The sequence below is a fragment of the Cynocephalus volans genome, chromosome 1 (genome assembly GCF_027409185.1).
Source record: "Cynocephalus volans isolate mCynVol1 chromosome 1, mCynVol1.pri, whole genome shotgun sequence".
In the NCBI taxonomy this organism is placed as follows: domain Eukaryota; kingdom Metazoa; phylum Chordata; class Mammalia; order Dermoptera; family Cynocephalidae; genus Cynocephalus; species Cynocephalus volans.
Window position 1 is genome coordinate 165115937 of NC_084460.1, and position 21901 is coordinate 165137837.

General features: G+C 37.7%; 2 protein-coding genes across 2 annotated transcripts in view; one reads left to right on the forward strand and one right to left on the reverse strand.

Annotated features, from left to right (window-relative positions):
- The window catches only part of CXADR (CXADR Ig-like cell adhesion molecule), a 70213-nt gene extending 67624 nt beyond the window's left edge, over positions 1-2589 (forward strand). Inside the window, exon 8 of the mRNA XM_063101523.1 lies at positions 2278-2589. Coding sequence (XP_062957593.1) covers positions 2278-2319 — 42 coding nt within the window. The 3' untranslated portion in view covers positions 2320-2589. The remainder of the gene's footprint in view (positions 1-2277) is intronic.
- A 184-nt stretch (positions 2590-2773) lies between these two features.
- Positions 2774-20932, reverse strand: BTG3 (BTG anti-proliferation factor 3). Its single transcript, XM_063112967.1, has 5 exons — positions 20736-20932; positions 17261-17439; positions 12886-13023; positions 8121-8328; positions 2774-3462 (listed from the first exon to the last, which is right to left on the reverse strand). The coding sequence occupies exons 2-5, from the start codon at positions 17431-17433 to the stop codon at positions 3220-3222; spliced, it is 762 nt and encodes a 253-aa protein (XP_062969037.1). The 5' UTR covers positions 17434-17439; positions 20736-20932; the 3' UTR covers positions 2774-3219.
- Positions 20933-21901: the final 969 nt, after the last annotated feature.

Genomic DNA, 21901 nt, shown 5'->3' on the forward strand with positions numbered 1-21901 from the left:
GTAGGGATACTGTTGTTTCCCTAAGAGCCTCACAGTGTAGCTGCTTCACTCACTGGAATACAAATTCAAGAGTATACAGAAAAATTTAGCGCAAGAATTGCTAACATTATATACTGTGTTAAGTTGCCAAATACTTCATACCTAAGAAAAAAGTTAAAGACTGTGATAAACTTGGACCTTTCTCTGTGATCTCTCCCCTTGACCAATAATTGATAGTTTGCTTTGTCATCTCAATCCTCAGTCTATTTGGCTGTAATAGCTATTGCAATTTGATTTATAGATCAAACAAATAAAATTAAGTTTATTTTATTACTATCAATTTCAGCCTCCTTTTCAGAAATAACTGAGTTTGTAACAGGGAACTTCATCAGGGATTTATTAGTGGTTAATTAATGGATACTTTAACATCTTGTACTTTCATTTGCTTAATATAATCTTTGCACTGGTTCCTTTTTTCAAATCTGATATTAAGCCTTCTCACAAGTTGCAAGATTTTGTAGATTTTATAGGTAACAAACTGAATTTGGTGCCAAGACTTGGTTTTAAACCAGGGCTTCATTACTTAGCTTTTTGTGATCTTGGTTTTAAGTCAGGGCTTCATTACTTAGCTTTCTGTGATTGTGGGCATTTTTAACTTCTCTGAGAGTCCCTGTCCAAACTGGGATAATAATGGTACCTATCTCATGGGGTTGTTATAAGGACTGAACAAGTAGCTGGCACACAGTAATACAAATAAAAAGAAACTATTTGTTTACTGTTACCTGTAAAATAGATAGAATCTCTGCAAGGTAAAATATACAGTGTAGGTTTTTGGTTTTTTCCCTCTTCCCAATCATCAAATAAGAAATTATCACATACCTGTGACAGCTGAACAGAAGTGAACATAAATGCTTTATTATCTTAGTTTGAAATCAGTCTATTAAAAAGTATTACTAAATACATTGAGATAAACATTATACTAAACAAAACCCAGAAATAAGCATTTTATTATTGATGTAATAGAACTTACCAAAAGAATTTGTATTTTTCAAACATCCATGTCCAAATTTAACCTCTAAAATTTAGACCTTTGCAGTTATGCCTACAGATATAAAATAAAATAAAACAAATTATCTTCATCGTTTAGTAACAAACCACTCCTGCTTGACATAGCCTAGTAAGGCTTTCAAGCTGGAATTATGCAGCCACATTTTGTCTTCATTAGAGCAGTCCTGGAGTTGTCTAAGGGAGATAGAGATGTTAATTCCTAGTCTCACAAATTAACATTAAAAAAGGGTTTGGCAAACTTTTACATCCCATGGAGTGAATTTTAGACCCACCTGCTGAGACAGCAATAGTTTTTTCATTAGGAATGGATTAGAAAAGTTGTATTGATGAGAGCTTTCTTTCACTTTAAATGAATTTCAAAGCAAGGTGGAGGATGGATAGTCAATAAAGGGCAGAATCTTCTACAGGCAAGTACATCTAATATGCAGTCAAATTCATAATTAGCCTTTTTGCCCAAAGAGTCCTATCATTTGGTTGTCAGCATTAATGAAGAGATTCGAGATTCTGTAATAATGTGAAAAGAATGGTCTGGTCACTAGGTATGTGCCAAAAATAGTGTTCCCTTCTTCACACTGGCTATTATGCTTCTGATTTTCACAACAAGCCTGTACGTAAGCAAACTAACAGAACAAATGCTATCTGCTAACTCGATGATAAAAATACTTCAAACTTTCCAACTTTACACACATAGCCCACAAAATCTATCATCACCACAAAACTCTTTAGAACCCACAAGGGAACAGTGTGATGACTTTGACAGTAAACATTTTTAAATTAAATTAAAATGAGAAAAGTCTTAAAGGTTTAAAAATGAGGGGTTTTTTTGCTGGCTGGTAAAGGGATTGAACCCCAGACCTTGGTGTTACCCGCATCACACACTAACCGAGCTAACTGACCTAAAAATGAGTTTTCTGATGAAGTTGCAAAAGCTTAAAATTCCACTGTAAAAACTGACTTCAATACTTTCATACAATTGAGCTATATATACCTTTATGATTTGTGTACTTTTCTGTATTCTATACTTCAAGAGAATTTTTTTTTAATTGTCAGGAATTTTTGTAATAGCCAAAGCCATCCTATGATTTATTTGCAAATTGTGATTTTTGTGATAAGTCAAATAATTGAAGATTGAAAATTTAAAGGGTGATGGGAAAAGTATTGCTGACCTTGGTTTTTAAACACTGACCTTTGGAAAAACTTTTAAATATATCTCTTTTTTTCTTTTTATAGTTGGAGTATGCTTGCAAGACTGACGGGATTACTGTGGTATGAATATGAAGGACTACTGAAGGACTGTACTATTTGACTTTAGACCTCTAGTAAAGACAAGAGTTTTTGAAAAAAGTACAAGGCACAGAGATTAGAGCTGCCATATGAACATTTCTGCTTTATGGAATGGCATTAAGCACGTAAGCCAGATGTTGCATCAAAATTAGTACAGGCCAAATTCTTGGTTAGAAAAATCCTACCAACTGTGACTTTGACAGTTAAAAGATGTTTTATTATACTTTCAATTAGCTACCACTAACAACTTTTAGACTTTTTATACACATATTTTTGATACGTGGCCTTTGGGAAAGGTACAGTTAATAAAGTTTATTTTTTTAGGAGGAATTTTAAAATTCTTACATTCTGTTTATTCTCTTTGCTAAATATTTAAATACAGTGAGTAAAGTGAAACATCCCTTCTGCTCTATCTTTTTTATGCACAGAAGAGAAACACACATTATCATGCCTCAAATTACTGTTTATTTGCAACTACATAATTTCACGCAATTCTTCCAAACAATGACATAAAATAGATTTCCTTGTGTATAAATAAGTTACATACTCTCCGTAAAGTAAATGCTCAAAGGTGCTAGAACAGACCGTCCATTCCTACAGTGTTCTTATAGCCAACAAAGTTGATGCACAATATATAAATACTCAAGTCCAATATTAAAAACTCAGGCACTTGACTAACTTTAATAAAGTTTCTCAAACTATATCAATATATCTAAAGTGCATATATATATTTTTAAGAAAGATTACTCTCAACAACTTTTCTATAAAAATAAGTGATGGTTTGGTCCATCTAACTTCACTACTATTAATATGAACTTTTAACTTTTAATGTGTAGTAAGGTTTAGTCTACCTTTCTCTCAACATCACACCAACAGAATCAAAAGGAGCTAGTGAGGTGGTAACATGTGAGGATTAATCCAGTGATTCCGGTCACAATGCATTCCAGGAGGAGGTACCCATGTCACTGGAATTGGACGATATGGCTTATTCTTCCTTCCCTGATTTGGATAACCAAATGGAACAGGAGGAGGAGGATAGTGACTCTGATGGCCATTCCCTCGGTACATTCCTGGCTTTTTTCTGGGCAAAGGGTGCCACATTGGAAGAGGTGGGAATATCAGCTCTGAAATCTGTAGAAAAGAGAAAACATTAAGTTAATTCAAAGGAAAAATTAGTTATGTGTTAAGATTAAGTGACCTTCCAGACTTCTCATCAAAGACAAACAAAATCACTCACCTACTACCCTAAGACTAGGTCTAAGTGACCTTTTTTTAAAAAGATGACCGGTAAGGGGATCCCAACCCTTGACTTGGTGTTGTCAGCACCATGCTCACCCAGTGAGCCAACCAGCCATCCCTATATGGGATCCAAACCCGTGGCACTGGTGCCATCAGCACCACACTCTCCCGAGTGAGTCCCAGGCTAGCACCCTAAGTGACATTTTTATGGCCAAGTCTAAGTATGTTAAAAAAAAACCTCATGTATAACAGGTAATCAATTTTTTCTGAATGAATGCAGAAATGAAAAAATTCAAGCATGGCACTATAAAACAACTTCAACGAGAGAAGATAACATGGAATGAATGGAAGCTTGTAAGGTCAGATAATAGACCAGTGGTTTTCCACAGCTGGCTAAGCAAGGAGTCACTTAGTGAGCTTTTAAACAAAATGTCCCATGCCTCAGCCCTGGTATATTGAAAAATAATAAAATCTTAGGAATAGAGACTAGGTATTTTCATGACGCTCTCCAGCTGATTCTGTTACAGCCAGTTTAGTGTTTGTTAATAACTGTCTTAGATTATCCTATAAGTCAGGTAGGCACATTAAGTTCACAATATTCAAAATGTTTTTATCATCAGTTGGGGACCTCTCTCCCCCAAATGCAGCAGCTGTGTGCATTTCTCTGCTTTTTAATTTCCCCTTCTAAGTAAAGCCTTTTTTTTTTTTTTTTAACTTATATTTTGTAAAGAACTGCATTCATATGATGGAAAATTCTAAAGATACTAGAAGGACAGTTTACAGTGGAAAGTCCCTTATCATTATCTGACCAGTCTACTCAATTACCCTTCTCAGAAGCAACTGACATTAATCAATTTTTTGTGTATACATTTAGAGGTAGTCTAGGCATATATCTGTGTGCACATTTATACACACATTTTTTAAAAACATTCTATTTTGTACTCTGCTTTTTACATCTGATAATAACACATTTCAGAGAAATTCGTATCAGTACATAAAGTACTGATAATACATAACTACAATTAGACAGTATTGCAATGACTATGTCATAACTAAATTAACTGGTCTCCTACTGAAGGGACATTTAGGCTGCTTTCACTCTTTCACTATTGAAAAACTGATGCACAACAAAGAAAACAATGCTACAGCTAGTAAGAGCACAGTTACTTCTCATATGAGGATTTGTAGACCTGTATTTTCATTTCTCTTGGTACTTAGGAGTGTAATCGCTGTGTAATAAGGCAGATGCATAATTAACTTTCTAAGTACCAATTTTACAAAATGGTTGTACTGTTTTTCAGTTTATGAATCTAGCTACTTCATATCCTTGTCAACATTTGGTATTGTCAGACTTTTTAATTTAGCCGTTCTGGAAAATGTAGTATTTCATTATAGTTTTAATTTGAATTTCCCTGATGACAATGAGGTTGAACACCTTTTCATTTGCCTACTGGTCATTCACATAACTTCTTTTGTATAGTGTTTACTCACATCTTTTGCCCATGATTTTTAATTAGGTCATTTGTTTTTTACTACTGATATATAGCAGTGACTTTAAAAGTACATTCTTGAAACAAGTATTTTACAGATATATGTAATGAGAATATCTTGTCTCAATCTCTGGTTTTGCCCGTTCATTCCTTAATGGTTTCTTTAATGAGCAAAAAGATTTTTAATTTTCATGAAGTCCAATTTATCCATTTTTTTCTGGTTAGTGCTTATTGTGACCCCTGGAAGAAATCTTTGCCTATCTTGAGATAATAAAAATACCTCTGTTTTCTTCTAAAAACATCAGAGATTCAACTTTTCTGTTTAGGTCTATGATCCATCTCAAATCAATTTTTTTGTATTTGGTGTCAGACAGCAGTTAGGTTCATCTTTTTTTTTTTTTCTTATATAGATTCTAATTGTTTCAGCACCAGTTTTTGAAGAATTTCCCCGTTGAATTTTTTAGTTACTTCTGTTAAAAAACAGAAAACAAAAAACCCCAACCGTACACATATGGGTGTATTTCTGGACTCTACTCTGTTCCATTTGTAGATTTGTGTATCCTTAAACCCACGCTGTCTTGATGAATATAATGGCTTTATATTAGTGTGAGTCTTCCAATTTGATTCTCCTTTTTAAAAATTTTTTATCTATTTGTCACTTTCTAGAAAAAACCTTCTGGGATTTTGATTGATTTGAACTGAATCTATACATCAGTTTTGGGAGAACTGACACAATCTTCACTTCTTAATTCGTGAAGAGCTGTCTCTGGGGGTACCTTTCAGAAAACACTGAAAAACAGACACCAAGCTAGGATTTATCTGTCCTTATTTGATAATCCCTTTTACAACTCTTGGCAATGCCAGATTCAGTAAAAAAAAGTATATAGGAAGAAAAGATTAAAGTGAGCCATTTGCAGTAGCTTTCTACACAAGAGCTTGTAATAGTGCTTCTCTGTTATGAAACATTTTGTTAATGAGTATGTCAAGAAGAAATGTTTTTCTTTTTTTTTTTTTTTTCCTGGAAAACTGATATTTTTATTATTACAAGTTCAAATAATCAATGAGCAATTCAAGCCATGAGACACAAGGGCTGTAAGAGTTTCCATGGTTTTTGGTGCTTGTTTAAATGCTGGGATGGAAGTCACATGATTGGGAGCTATGCTTCTGCTCAGATATTTGTCTTCTTCATCATATGATATAATAGCTATTACTACTAAAAATGATGGCTCAGGAAATCACCTGAGTACCAGAAATGTTTTTCTTAAAAAGGACATGAGACACCTTGATTTCCAAGCCTTTCTGTTATCCTAATAGTCTTTCAACATGAGGGAAAAGAAATCCAATTTAACTTTAGAAGAAAACCTAAAAAATTAAAGGTCAATTTACTTGTAAAAAATTAGCAGCAATCAATTTAATTGGAGACTAACTTACATGTTTGATTGGTTAAATAACAAACAAAATTCTGAGGTAAAATTACTACACATTTGAGTGAATTCCCAAAAATTGAATTAAGGGAATTTGCAATATATAACACATCACAGAGAGAAAAAAAAAATGCCACAAATATTTATTACAAGTTTTAAAAACGACCCTAAAATACAAGTATTATGTTTACTTATCTCTATAAGGAATCTCTCTGGAAGGATACCAAAAAAACCCGTGAAACTTGGTGATGAATACCTCCGTGAAAGGGCACAAAACTGGTGGTGGGAGGAGAGGGAAAACTTCTCACTATTATACTCTTTTACACTGTTCTAAGTGGGGTTTTTTGTTTGTTTTTTGTTTGGGGGCAGCTCGTCAGTAGAGATTGAACGCTGGACTTTGTTATCACCACCACGCTCTAACCAACTGAGCTAACAGGCCAGCCTTGTTTGAAGTTATATAAAGCAAGTGCATGTTATATACATTATAATGTATATGATAAAATATGATATTCATCAGAACTAATCTTCCCCTCAAGCCTAGGAATGATAATTCGACAACTGAAAAAAAAAAGGAGAGAAATCAAAAATTAAGTTACACTGAAATAATGTTCATTACACGAATGTATACTGAATTTATAATTTTAGTTGCTCATACTCAAAACTCTAATACTCTGCTTCCTACTCATTAGGTCTGAATTTTCATTCTAGCCCAAATCCAACCCTACCATAAACTTGGTATGTTTCACTATGTCTTTTTAAGGTAAACTAATAAAAATAGGTACATGTGGGGCCGAGCCCGTGGCGCACTTGGTAGAGTGCTGCGCTGGCAGCGCAGCGACGCTCCCGCCGCGGGTTCGGATCCTATATAGGACTGACCGGTGTACTCACTGGCTGAGTGCTGGTCACGAAAAAACGACAAAAAAAAAAAAAAAAAAAAAAATAGGTACATGTGAAAATACACTTAAAATTAGAAATAAGTATATGTACAGAATAAGGCTCAACTCAAAAGATCTCTGAATTCTTTTGACTTTAAAATAACTCTTCTACTGGCCAGCCACCAAAGAAAAGCTTTTCTGTTGAAGAGTATTGTTTGGCAAAAAGTATATTAAATGTTCTTTGGTATGTGGATACAAATAAATAAGTGAATGAATCTGTAAATGCATGCACATTAGCTGTATGACTCTTGAACTGCTAAAGCAAAGAAGATACATTGTTTGGCTTGAGTAAAAAAATGAACCAAAACATAATTTAGTGAAGTTTCTCTTTAACCATGGAAAGAGAGAAGAACAAGAAAGTTAAACCCAAAGGGTATGAATTGGAAGTGTTCGATACTCCAAAAAATGATTGGCAATTTTTGAATAAAATAAGATTTTAAAATATCAGGAACTTTATCATCATGACTTTTCTATTTTGCCACAATTTTTGAAATATATTTATCCTAGTTATTGTGTAGTGAAGCAGCCCTTTGATAAAGTGACTCTAGATGCCTATTTACATCTCAAAGCAGCAGCTTCCCCCACTTACTGTTTGAAAGGCAAGAATCTCACATCAGAAACCTTGGGCAACACAAACAAGACTACCTGAAATACCTTGGCAAGCCCTCATGTCCTTCAATACGGAGACATTTCATTGTTACCTGGTACACAGGGCTTGGGGTTGCAGTCACTGAATTGTGTTTCACTTCCACTTCTTTACTTGTTTCTTCATCAGAAGAAGAGGATCCTGAATGATAATCAGAGGTAACCTTATCAAGGGCCCTGGTAACTTTCTTAGAGATCTCATCCTTGTTCTCATCCTCATTTTCAAAACTGGCAACAATGAATGCATTGTTTTTCTCTCCATACCTAAGGATAAAACAAAAAATTTATAAATGTTGTTGAAGTCACATCCACAAAGCAAGAAATGTCCATAAAAACAATTAAATAGGTCTGGACAAGCCATCAGTCCAAGGCAAAGAATGAGCCATCCCAGAACTTGACCCTACAATAGCCAACCCCAGCTCCATGCCAGTATGTAGGCCACAATTTTCTACTTCTTACCTGTTTATGTACAAATAAAAGTGACCCCTTTTTTTCCCCAATTTTCTTTCTTTTCTACTGACTCCTAACAACTATTAAGAAATCCATTGTTTTGATTACATTTTTTGTATGTACCAATGAAATTGGTTGTACAGTAAAATTTTCTTATGTATTTTTAAAGTCAATGTATTGTATATCCAAATAATTCAAGTCACAAATCAACTAGATACTTCCTTATGAGTATGGCTTTTACCATGATTAAATTAAAAGGGGGCCTATGTTTCTTATACTCACACTGACAAAAATGAGAACTGAAGAAATTGTTGGAGTTAAAGAAAAAAAAAGACTGTTTTGAGAAAAATAAAGGGATTTTACTTGAAACGTATTGCCTACTGCATAGGGATTCCTAGGATAACTGCTCAGTACTCATCCCAATTTTCTTAAAGAAGTCTTTTTAAAGACTTTAAGCAAAGTTTCTTAAAGAATAGAAGCCTTTTTATCCTTCCGAAACATTTTTGAAGGTTTGATTTAGGAAAGATAATTGTCAAAATATGTAACATTGGCTATGCTGGTTATTTAAAAAAAGAAAAAAGAAAAAGAAAAATTCTGCAATGAGGGAAAATAGCATACTGAACAGTAAAACCAAGAGTTTTTATTCAGAGGACAAAGCAGAAGCCCACAAATCTACTAAAGTAGATTTAGATTGCACAATGTAAACACTACAAAACAATTTCTGGTGTCAGGACAAAAGAAATTAATTGTTAAGCAGCTCTTACACAACATGTAATTAAAGTTAGAAACACAATTAAAGTGATTCTAAGCCTGAAAAAAGATAAAAACTGAAGAGGAAATAATGCCAAGCTTTTGATTCAATAGAAAAATAGAGTTAACTGATGTCAGTTCATTTCATTCCAAGATAACACATCTCAAATTATTTTGGAGTTAGGAATGATTATCTATAAGGTAAACCACCTGTTATAAAGCCTTTGAAAGTTTATTTGGAAATCAAGTAGTCTCACAGATGAGTGCTATTTCTTTATATAGCTGTGCTGTCTTCCATTTCTACAGACTGAGTGAAGCCATTAATACTACCTAAATATGGTGCACAACACCCTTTTCTATTCTTTTTCAGTTTACCTCATAAAAGGAATTGCTACAGAACGGTGGAAAGAGCACTGGACTTTAGTTTCTTGTGTTCTGGCTCTGCCACTATAACTAGCTCTATAGCCAGAGACAAGTCACTTAATCTCCCCAGGCCTTAGTTTCCTATCTGATGAGGAAACTGGAGTGGGCTGGATAATGGTTGATCTTTGGCCAGTGATTCTTTTTAGTATAAAATGCCTTAACATCTGCGTGAGCTCCTTACAACACAGAATCTGTGTACCATTATTTCAAGTTTACTTAGCAAACAATTTTTTTTTAATTTTTTATTTATTTTTTTAGCATAATTTTGACAAAAGAAATTGCCCCTCTGTCCTCTCCATGGCTTGAAAACTAAACAAATTTCAATACAAGCAAAGGTTAACTCATAGGTTAATATTAGTAATATTAGCAATGGGCTTAGACCTATCTTCAATTTTACCCATTAAAGGAGTTTTGATTCAAACAAAACAGAAAGGCTGGAAATCTGAGAAAAATCCCTGCCATTGTAGAAAAAGAAATGTAAATCAAGGACAGACATTAATGATTGAAGGATCAGCTTTAGTAACTCAGATTTCTTTGACACCCAGTTAGGTTCTGCACTTTCCCCTTTGTAGTATTTTAGTATGAGGGCTCTCTTTAAGGTAAGCGAAGCTGCTGACTAAATTACTGCAACACAAGAATGTGCAGTTAATTCCGTGGGAGATTTAGTAACAGACACTTTGATGCACTGCTAAAACATCAAGGCCAAATTTAGTTAATCTATAACAAATCAATAATATATAATGCTCTTTATCAGAAAAAAAGCATTGCAGAAATTATAAAAAAAAAGTTGTGAAATTTGTTGAGTAGATAATGAAGCTGCCAGCTATTCTCAGATCTTCCCATCACTGGAAAAATCTGTTATCTATACTGTATCCTCTCAAATATTTCACTAAGTGACAACTTTTCTACCTATATGGCATTCCTTGTACTCTTCCAACATTTTATTCTGACAGAATAACTGAAGAATATGAAGAATGTTCTTTCTGAGTGCATCTCAATTTTTTTTATAACCTTAGTTAACCTCTAGTATATCAATGAATTATTTTTAAAGATTCTCAGATATTTGCTCAATTATAACTGTTAGATCAGCTTTGTTTTAATTTCCAGAATATTTATCTTTCCAGTTTTGGTCCAAAAGCACTTCTCAATATCTCACTCTCCTCTACGAACTTAAATCAATCACCTTGACTCAACTGCTAATGCCTCCTTCTTTTTGGGATTCTCTTTGTCACTGAATGAGCACCCTACATTGTAAAGGTGGTTGCTATTAGTTGAGGGAAAAAACTCACAGCCAGTTTTTGGCAAAATTTTAATCATATATAAAATTATTAGGAGGCTACTGAATGCAAAATTTTCTTAAATAATATGAAAGAACAGTAGTTTTTAATTATCTGGCTTTATCAAGTAATGAAGTGTTCACTTAAGTAGAATGTCCATATAACTAACGCTTTTATTTTCAGGTACCAAGACTTATTTTAAGCATTTTAAATAAATATGTCCAAAATGTTTATGTAATTATCCAACTTCTTAAACATCCCTGAACATAAAAACTTTCCCCTGATGATTTAGGATCATTATATTAAATATTATATTTGTGTGATAATGTATTTATGCTGACTTTTTACCTTTTTCGGTCTCGCCTCTATTCAGACTATCTTACATTTTTTGGGTAGCTTTTACAACTACTATGAATGAAAGGCCCTCTTTCAAATGCTGCTTCTAATTTTTTATGGGCTGGGAAACTACACAACTAACTTAAAGAACTGTGTGTTAAGTAAAAGTCAGTCAGGATCTAAGTGAAGGCCAAATAAAAAAAACAAGGAATTCAGTATAGTAACTTTGTGATAGCTATTTTTCATAAACTGAGGTCTTCTGTGGAAGTTCAGTGGCCACAGGCTCTAAAGTCTGACACTGGCCTAAGGTGAGTCCTTAATTAGTCCCAGAATCTAAAAATGATTGACCTTCTCAGACCTATACTTGAGATGGCTTACTCTTCCTTTTTCTACCTAAGGAAGAAGTGTTGGAGAATCTGCATCTCCATGAACTTCTCTCACCTACACCCGGAATAACCACGCCTTTTTAGCGTGGTTTTAATTCCACCTTCCTACATGTCTTTAATTCCACCTTGATTGTTAAAGATCATGTCAAAGGCTGTTGCTACCTTTGGAGCACATAGTTAAGAGGTGCATCAAAAAGCAATTTTACTACAATTAATAAAGGAGGGGCCAGGTAATCAGAAGAACTGTACTTCAGAACCAAAAAGAAATAAACACCCTAAAGGTACAGCCATAGGAAAATTCTTACAGGGGCTCCATGCCTTTGTTCATCATGTTCCTACTCCCTGGAATGTCATTTCTACCTTGTCACCTGGTCAACCACGACTGATCCTTCATCTCCCAGTTCAAGTATCACATACTCAGTAGAGTCTTCCCTGATTTCCTTGAAGAGGCAATAACTTTCTTCTCTGTGCCCCCTACCACTACATTTCATACATATTTCTATTATAGCATAAATCAGACTATGTTGTAATTTGCTTAGCACTCCTTCTCCTCTATTACACTCTGAAAAACCTAAAAGCAGAATGTTGCTTTCATTTTGGAAAACTCCACAACTAAGAGTGCCTGCTACACAATGAATGTTTTTTAATAAACAGAGTTCACATAGATTTCATACCTAGCACTTATCTTTTACAATTCTGCTCATTAGATGAAAAATAATTTCCACTATGAAAACAAAACCATGAAAATATAACTCAGTCACTTAAAAACCAAAAGAGGGGAGGGAGGGAGAATACAGACAGACCAACCAAAAGTTATTACCCAGTATTATTTGGGATGAGCTTCTTTCCTAATTTGAAGAACAGAAAGACCAGTGCACCTCCAATGAAAGACAATAATTGACCTAGAAGAGTCTACATGTCTTAAGTTCTACTTTTTTGGTCTACAATAAACTTGACAAAGCTCTACAAAAACTCTGTCCCAATCACTTTCTGAATTTCTTCAGCTGTAAAACAGGAATGTAACCAGTCTTTCACCATTACCTCCAGAAGAGTACTTAATAAAATTTACATCTGAGAAAGCCAAACCACCAGCTCCTGGCCATAAAGACACACAAGCAGGCTGTACATGAAAGAATTTTGTAAAATCAGTTCCAGCATGGTAATCAGTTCAGCCACCAAAGCCAAACTCGAGAACTCACCGACAGCACACCTCACATGGGTCCACCCAGAGAGTGAGCTCCTTTGGCAAGCCCAGGTCGCTGTACAAGATGCAGCTATTCTCACAGGCTTTCAGAACATCGGGATCAACTCTCTGAAACTTATTGACACGAATGCATCTACAACAAAGTAGAGTTACATTAACAGCTTTAACTGAGTCTTAATCATAAACCTTTTTATACCTATTAGTCTTACAAGGGTGAATAATAATAATAATAAAATACCCTGGTGGAGAACCCAGAAGCATACCTATCCTCAATAGATAATAAATGTGAACTACAGGCAAAGAGGCAGCATCAAGACTGCTCAGAGCCAGCCCGTGGCTCACTCGGGAGAGTGTGGTGCTGATAACACCAAGGCCATGGGTTCGGATCCTATATAGGGATGGCCAGTTCGCTCACTGGCTGAGCGTGGTGCTGACAACACCAAGCCAAGGGTTAAGATCCCCTTACTGGTCATCTTTAAAAAAAAAAAAAAAAAAAAAAAGATGGCTCAGTATGGTGGAAAGAAGAGGGCACCGGTGTGACCCCCCAAAAATCACTAGAACTGGCTCTACCTCAGTTCACCCACATACTATTCCGACTACACATGTACACTAAATGAGCAAGGAGTATGAAAAGTTGCATGAAATTACTTAGAACTCTGAAGGTAAAAGTTTTTGTAGGCCAAGCTCCTATACAACAAATTCTCTAGCAAAAGACCTCAACCAATGTTTCAAATAATATTTGGAAATTCTTGTGGCAAGTTTTAATTTGTCATTAACTAGCTTTCACATGCCAGACAATAAAATAAATGTTAAGAGGGCACCCTTCGCCTTGCCTATAATTGTTCTAAAAATATAAAATCAAGTCAAGGACACAGAACCATTCATAGCCCATACTTATCATTAAAGATACCTGGGGCCGGCCCGTGGCTCACTCGGTAGAGTGCGGTGCTGATAACACCAAGGCCCCGGGTTCGGATCCCATATACGGATGGCCGGTTCGCTCACTGGCTGAGTGTGGTGCTGACAACACCAAGTCAAGGGTTAAGATCCCCTTACCGGTCATCTTGAAAAAAAAAAAAAAAGATACCTAACATGTTATTGGCTTATTTCATTTAACTTCTATCACCCAAGGGTTTTCCTTGCTGTTGTTGTTGTTTTAATAGTTGTCAAATAAGTGAGAAAAGTTTCTAAACCATTATAGCCTCTGTTCCATTTGTTTTTTAACCTAAAAAAACCCACATCTACCTCATGGAATGTTCAAAGATAGCTGCAAAACAGAATTCAAAAATACATGTTAATATAACCATTCTCCTTAAGTAGGGGAGTGGTAGCCACAATGGAAACTATTTACTGCCTACAACCAAGAATCAATCAAGAGAACCTAGGTTTTAGTACTAGAATACTTATTAGGTGAGCTTAGATAAATCATTTCACCTAGTCCTCAGACCTGAAGCTATAAATATATAAACACAAGTTAACTTGCAAATAGTAATTATGTCATAAAATACACTGATATCAAGAGAAATGTACTATTTAAAGTTTTTTTAAAAGTCAAATTATTGTATTAGTTGGTTTCAATTTTCATTTAAAAAAATGAAAAGTTCTTATTAGATAACAATCACTAATAAATGTTTCTAATTAATAATAAACTGTTTTTGAAGGCCTACTATGCAATGGACAGTTTCCTAAATACTTTCCATGTATTAAGTGTTATAGTTCTCACAATCATCCCATGAGTTAGATACTACTTTCCTCAGTATAAGAAAAAAAGGAGAGAGTCTGAATAACTTGAGACTCACAGAGTCAGTAAGTGATGGATCCAGGGTTCAAATAAAGGCCACCAGACTACAAAGTTCATGTTATTTAACAATACCTTATTCTATTTGTATGTACCTATTTTAACATCACCATTAACAATATAGCAAATTCAGAGTGGAAAAAACTGTTTTAGAGTATGCAAGATTCTGCTAGGTCCTTTTTATACAAGATGGTCCTATGCTACAGATTCTAATGCTGCACAGGGTAATTCAAAAGTCCCTTGTGCCCTTGGGATCAAAAGCAGTTAAGGATAAGAAGATTTATCTTAGATGTATGTTTTTCTTATTTACAATGAGGGTGATGTAGGCTCTAAGCTTTAAAATTATATGTGAAAACAGATGCTTACATAGAGACCTTGCTTCAACAAAATTTGCATACCTTACATATTTTTATGCTTTTTTTCACTGTACATACTATGACTATTTACTACCCTTCAAAATCAAAATTTTTAAAGTTGCTTAAAATATTCTATCATTTACTTAATGCTGAGTTTAGCTCTTTCCAACTTTTTACAATTAAAAAATGTAAGAAACATCCTTATTCATACATATTTGTCTGCATTTCTGATTATGCTTCCAGAATAGATTCTTAGATTTACAGTTCAAAAGTTATGAATATTTTTATAGATCTTGATAATACTGCCAAACTGTTCTCCACAAGCATCTTATTTGTATATATTACAGACAAACAATTTTAATTTCTAAATATTTTAGAAGAAAAAGAACACTCCAACCTACTCTATGGATTAAAGAGTCTCTACTAATTCTGGTTATATTCTATTCATTTTTATAACTGCAACGACCCACAATTAAGTCTAATAGTTTTCTACTTCGAAGACAGCTTCAAAATGACTCAATAATGATACTTCTGATTGCATGCCAATTTAATCCTGTTTGACTAACTTTTTTTTTCTCAAGTTTTTAGAATTAATGGAAATGAAATTGTACACTGTCTGACCTTTAAGTGTTTACTTGACAGTGCCTCCTTTTTCAGTAATAGTATGGTGGCTTGGCACTTCTAAAAAGTCTTCATCCAATGTCAATAAAATCAGTATAAAAAGCCTCAAAAGCTCAAACTCACAAAAGCTGTTCAGTTTATGAGAAATGAAGATGTGCAGAAAAAAATTTAGAGAATCAAGTTAGAAGATTAAAAAAATGACTTGAGCCTGCATCAACATCCACATTTCTACTTTAATTCACTACATTTTCTAATTTACTAAGAAACCTCTTTGGATAAAAATGAAGAGGAAAACTCTAATTACCTTGGTTATTTTCTTGTCAGTAGAAGGCAAGCTTACATGGCTTTTATTTATTTATTTATTTTTATTTTTTTTATTTTTTGTGTGTTTTTCGTGACCGGTACTCAGCCAGTGAGTGCACCAGCCATTCCAATATAGGATCCGAACCCGTGGCGGGAGCGTCGCTGCGCTCCCAGCCCCGCACTCTCCCGAGTGCGCCACGGGCTCGGCCCTTACATGGCTTTTAGAAAATGAAAAATAAACAAATAGTATTTTCACCTCCCTCACAGACTCCTCAAATCCTGCACTTGCAAGAGCTCAGTGGCTTAAAGGAAGTCCTTTTTACATATGAAAGCACAGAAGTGCTGATTTGTGGAGGAAACTTTGAGGACAGCAATATGAACACATAAAAGAAAATTTCTGTAGTTGTAATTATAGTCACAACTGTTTCACTTTTATATTTTGTGGCCACATCCACAAATGGAGCAAGGTTATATAGCTGAATTTAGCCGTAGAACATTCTCAACCCAGGTTCTTGAGTGGTCACATAAATACTAGGGAGTGAGCATGCCAGGACATGATTTATAGGAGCCTGCTCTTCTTTACTTTAAGCTGTAAATATAATATATAAACCAGAGTACAAAAGACAGCTTCAAGTGAGAATTATCTTCCTCTTCAGTGCCAAGGCAGTGGTGGCATTGTGGTGTACAGAAAGCCTATGAGAATTTGGGGTCAGTCAGACCTGAGTTCAAATCCTAGAGCCAGTATTTACCAGTTGTTGATCGCTGGTGAGTAACCTTCATCTACAGAATAGTTACACTGGCTTTTACCACAAAAAATTATGAAGTATAAATTAGATTATTCCTGTGTCAAGAACATATCAGGTGTCTAATACCTTAGTTCCCTTTCTCCATAATTTTTTTTCCTTCAAAAAACAGGTAACACATTCAGATACATACTTTTAGATACAAAGACTCATTTTCCTCAACTCTTAACATGCCCATTTATGGGTGACTAGGGGTCCTCAAGTACTTGTGATACATGGAGAAATGCAGTTAGTCAGGCATCAGACTATAACCAAAAGAGACTAACTCCTATGAGCCTACAGCATTGGCTTCCCAAGTCCAGGCAATAGTACCCCATCAACAAATACTTGTATTTTAAAATAAGTGAGAAGAAAATACCTAGACACCCCAGAGTTCTGTAATTTTGCAGATAAAACTGCGTTAGGCATGATCAGGACACCCTTAAGTCCTCTGGCCTTGCGCCAGCCACTTAACTTAGTTCGATCCAACTGTCCAATCTAATCCTTTACCTGTAAGCCTGTCCTTTTGATGGTTTTTCTGGATACCAGTGATTTTTATATTTTTCTTGAAGTATTAGAGTCAATTTCTCAGCAAACCTCTCAACTGCCTCTTTTTTCAACTTATCATGTTTTCGAACTAGCCTTGTGAAAAAGAAGACAACAGCAGCAATTTCATTCTTCATCTTTCCCTGCAAAGATAAAACAGGTTTTCTCAAAAAACCAAAATATAGAAACTGGAAGATAAGCTCTGCAAAATATCCCTCCTTTACAACTCCTTCCAATCTATCTTATGTTTCATTGGCTCTTATCTGATGTACAGAACAATCACTAATTTATGTTTATGCCATAAAGACATTTTTATAAAATATTACTTAAGAATCTTATCATTTAAGTAAAGCGAGCACACCAAATTGCTTCTGTTGGCTAAACTAAAATCAGATATCACTCAAAGAGAAGCACTGTTAACAAATGATACTACTACATAGTTTTTACTGTAAGTGTCAATATTTAGCTACCATAACTCAAGTTTAAAATTCTGTAAAATGATATGAACTTTAAAACACAAAGAGTCCACTTTAAATCTAGTATTGCAGAGCCATTTTGGGAAAGTTTGGCAGTTGCTAAAAAGGTTAAACACAGAGTTAACATATGACCCAGAAATGCTTCTAAGCTATATACCCAAGAGAAATGAAAACATAGGTCCACACAAAAACTTGTACAAAAATGTCCTTAGCAGCATTATTCTTAATAGACAAAAAGTAAAAACAACCCATATGTCCATCAACTGATGAACAGACAGACAAAGTGAGGTATATACATGCAATGGAATATTATTTGGCAACTAAAAGGAATGAAGTACCAATACAAACTATAACCTGGGTGAACCCTGAACCCTGAATATATTATACTAAGGGAAAGAAGCCAATCATAGAAGACCTCATATTGTATGATTCCATTGACATGAATAGTAATTAGTGGCCTAGGAGCAGGAGAGATGGGGGGAAACGAGCAGTGATGCTAATAAGTAGGGGGTTACTTTTTAAGGTGATGAAAATATTCTAAAATTGACTATGGTGATGGTTGTACAACTCTGTGAATACATTAAGACCACTGAAGTGTACATTTTTAATGGGTGAATTGTATTTTAATAAAGTTGTTATACATTAAAAAAAATCAGTACTGAGTTTCTGTAAGTACTCTTTCAGGACCAGCGATATATCTACCTAAAAGATAAGACAAAAAAAAAAAAAAAGAGACTCCACCAGAACATACTTAAAAGAGCGGAAAAATTCAGGGTTATCCACAGAAAATTGAACTACAAGAAATAATCAGAGATTTAGCTGCATTTTGGAATTGTCTCAAAGAAAGACTTTTTAAAATGGCAGACCTATCATTGATTAACCCATAAAGACAAAAACCTTGTCCTGGGATTGTTTCGATATACATTCTGTCATTCCGCGGTGAGCTCATTCATTTGGCTGCTATAGGTAACATGGAGTTATTCGGATGCTCCATTTACTAAGCTACATCACCTTTTCTGGGGCCAGCTATTAAAGACATACAGACTCTGCTATGTTTAATACAAAAACTGACTAAAACTAGGAACAGTTTGTGTTCCCACATATTCAAAAAATAAAGCCAATTCTGTTAGCTTTCTTTTCTAAAACCATTCTTCAAGTCTCTCTTCATAACGTGATTCCTTTACTCCATCTGCAAATTCAAACAATGGACCTCACAGTGAAATAAATTCTATACAGTTAAGTGAGAGGTGTGTTAGCAGCAATAGCCACCCTGATCCTGGATGGGAACACACCCAAACTTCCCTCCTGGAACCCCAGAATGCCAAATTCACTCTACAGCCAGCTACCAGCACGGGTCTACACACGTTAGTGTGAGGGGAGGGCACACACAACCCCAACCCACCACAACTGCTGTGCCACCGCCTCCTGAAAAATGTGAGCCATTTCTATTTTATGAAGCTACATTTATATTCCACCACATCACGATGGAAAAGAAAACCCATGGCAATTTAATATACGGTTTGGGAAGAAAGCTGCTGATGGAACTGCATTAGTCTCCAACCCACCAAAGAAAACAAGGAACCTCACTAAAGAAATATACTGAATCCTTAACTAGATCATTCTCCTCATTCATCAAACGTGCCAACTATGTGCTACATATACCAGAGTTTGGGATTCTTTTTTTGTTTGCTCTGCTTCCTATCAAAAAATAAAAAGGAAGGAAGGAAAGAACCACTTAGTGGTTGCTTTTGGTTGTAACACAAGATGAGTCATACGGACTTTTTTTTCTTGACTGGAATAGACGAAAATCTCTCACTCCCAGTCCATATCCTAAGAGTACCAAAAGGTAAAAGAGGGAGAGTGGAGAGTGATAAAGTCAGAGAACAACCAGAAACAAGGGAGACCAACAGACCTTGGGTATCTTAAGTAGCCGCAATTCCTCCACCCACACTCAGAGCAAAAAGCTCCCATTTTAAATATCGCACGGTGACGTCATCCTGGGACGTCGTCACCGCGGCGGCTGCTCCTCAAGTTCTACTTTGTTCCACAGGCTCCTCCACTCACGGCTGCGTGGAGCAAACCCAAAGGGAAACCTAGCCCGGCCTCCTAGGAGTTTATAACTTTGTACTTTTCCCTCCCTTGTAACGAAAAGCTAATCGCAACCGTTTCTAGCAACACATTTTTCTCCCGATACACGTTCCCAAGGTGGAGGGAGCGGGAAGACCGGCCGGTGGAGCTGAGGGGCCCCTGCCAGCCTCGGAGCGTTACAAAGCGGGCTGCGACCCCCGAAGAGGAGAGGAATTTCCGGGGGGCCGGGAGTTGGACTTTTGGAAGCCATCAAAACCTGCCGCTCGGCACTCCGCCTGGGGTTTTAAGAGCTAGATGAGGAGGCATCCAACACTCCACCCACTCCTGAAAGAACGGCCTGCAAGCTGCGTCCAACTTCTGCAATCTCGGTTCCCCCAAGTTCAGGAAAGGGCCCTAGAGCTCAGTTTCCTGCCTCCCCTCACAACCACCTCGCGAGGGTCCCCGGGTGGCCCTGGGTTTGAGGACTGGGCTTCCCTAGGCGCGACCCTCCGTACAGCGAGAGGTTCCTGGCTCCAGAAAAGCCAAGGACGCCAAAGGGGTTGGCAGAGGGAGGGAAGGCGCAGGGCTGTCGCCCACCCCGAGGCGGAAGGTAACGCGCGGTGGAAACGTGGCAGGCAGGATCCTCGAGGCGGCGTCTCCTCCCTTCAGAGTCCGCTGAGGGTCCCGCGGAAGCGCTCCCGGGCCGCCCTCGCGGCCCTCAGCCCTTCCTAAGCGCCGAGCCGGAGCCCGTGCAGCCCGGTTCGATCCCGCCCTCCCCTTTCCCCGCGCGCCGCCAGCCAGCCAGGGTTCGACGTGGCCTCGGGGCGTCCGGACCACCCTCCCCCCGAGGCCCTCAGCCCCGCCATGTCCCTCTCCCCCCGGCCCGGTCTCCTCACCGCTGCCGCCGCCGCCGCCGCTCTGGGGCCACAGGTTCGGCGGCCCCGACCGTGTCCTGGCCAGGAACCGAGGGCGCCGCCTTAGCGGGCCCGCGTTCGGCGACAGGGAGCGTAGAGAGCCTCGTCCGGCGCGTGCGGCTCCGGCGTCGTCGGGCAGCCGAGCGCGCGCTGAGAGGACCGGCGGGCCTACAGGCGGGAGGGCGCGCGCACGGGCGCGCGCGGTCCCGATGCGGCGCGCGGGGGGCTCGCGGCCGGAAGAGGGGAGGGGCGATGACCCGGGAAAGGGTTGGCGCCGCGCTGGACCAGCTCGCGCGCTTCGTGGGGAGGAGCCGGGGGAGGGGCTCCGCCGCGGGCACGCCCCCGAACCCCGGGCCGCGCTGCGCGTGCCTGGACGGACCCTGGACCCCGACGGCGAGTACCTCAGCACCGCGGGCTCCCCTAGCCGGCGAAGAGCCATCCTGAGGGCTGACGGACTCTCGCCCAGTTGCGTTGCCGTTACCTGCCGCAGCGCCTTCGGGGTCCCGTACCACGTCCCCCGGCCACCTCAGCCTCTGCTTCCAACGCTGGTTTCTCCTTTCCCCTCTCAGCTCGGCCACCCTCCGGCTGGGAGGACCAGTTCTAGATCCAGCTTTCTAGAGCTCCAGCTCTATAGACTCAGGGCGTCGCGGGGCGACACGGACCAGACGAGAGGAGGAACTTTGCATTTATGAACGATCTTCGTCCTTCTTGCTGTTGTAATTACAGGCACGTTAACCGTGCAGCTGCCTTGCTGAATTTTAGGTATTTTGTTTAGTTGGGCCCTTCCCTGGCCGGGCCGGTGACTCCCTCAGAGCAGGGACTGCCTCCTGTTGACGGTTGTGTCCCGGCTTGGCACTGGCTACAGTGTTTTGCACAAAGAAGAGGCTCCAGGGATGTTGGCCAAATGAATGAAACCTTGACACTCCAGGCTTTAGATTTCTGAGACACTTCTAGACAAGGACTTTCCAGATACAAAGTTTAACCTTTGAGCAAATACAAATGTGGCATAGGAACATTAACTTTATGGAGAAAAGAAGGAATTACTTTCCAATATTTTATATTGAATTGGCACCGTGGTATTAGTGTTGTGAAAGTGCTTAATACATCAGAACGGGCCAGAAGAATAGAAGACATTACTACTGTCAATT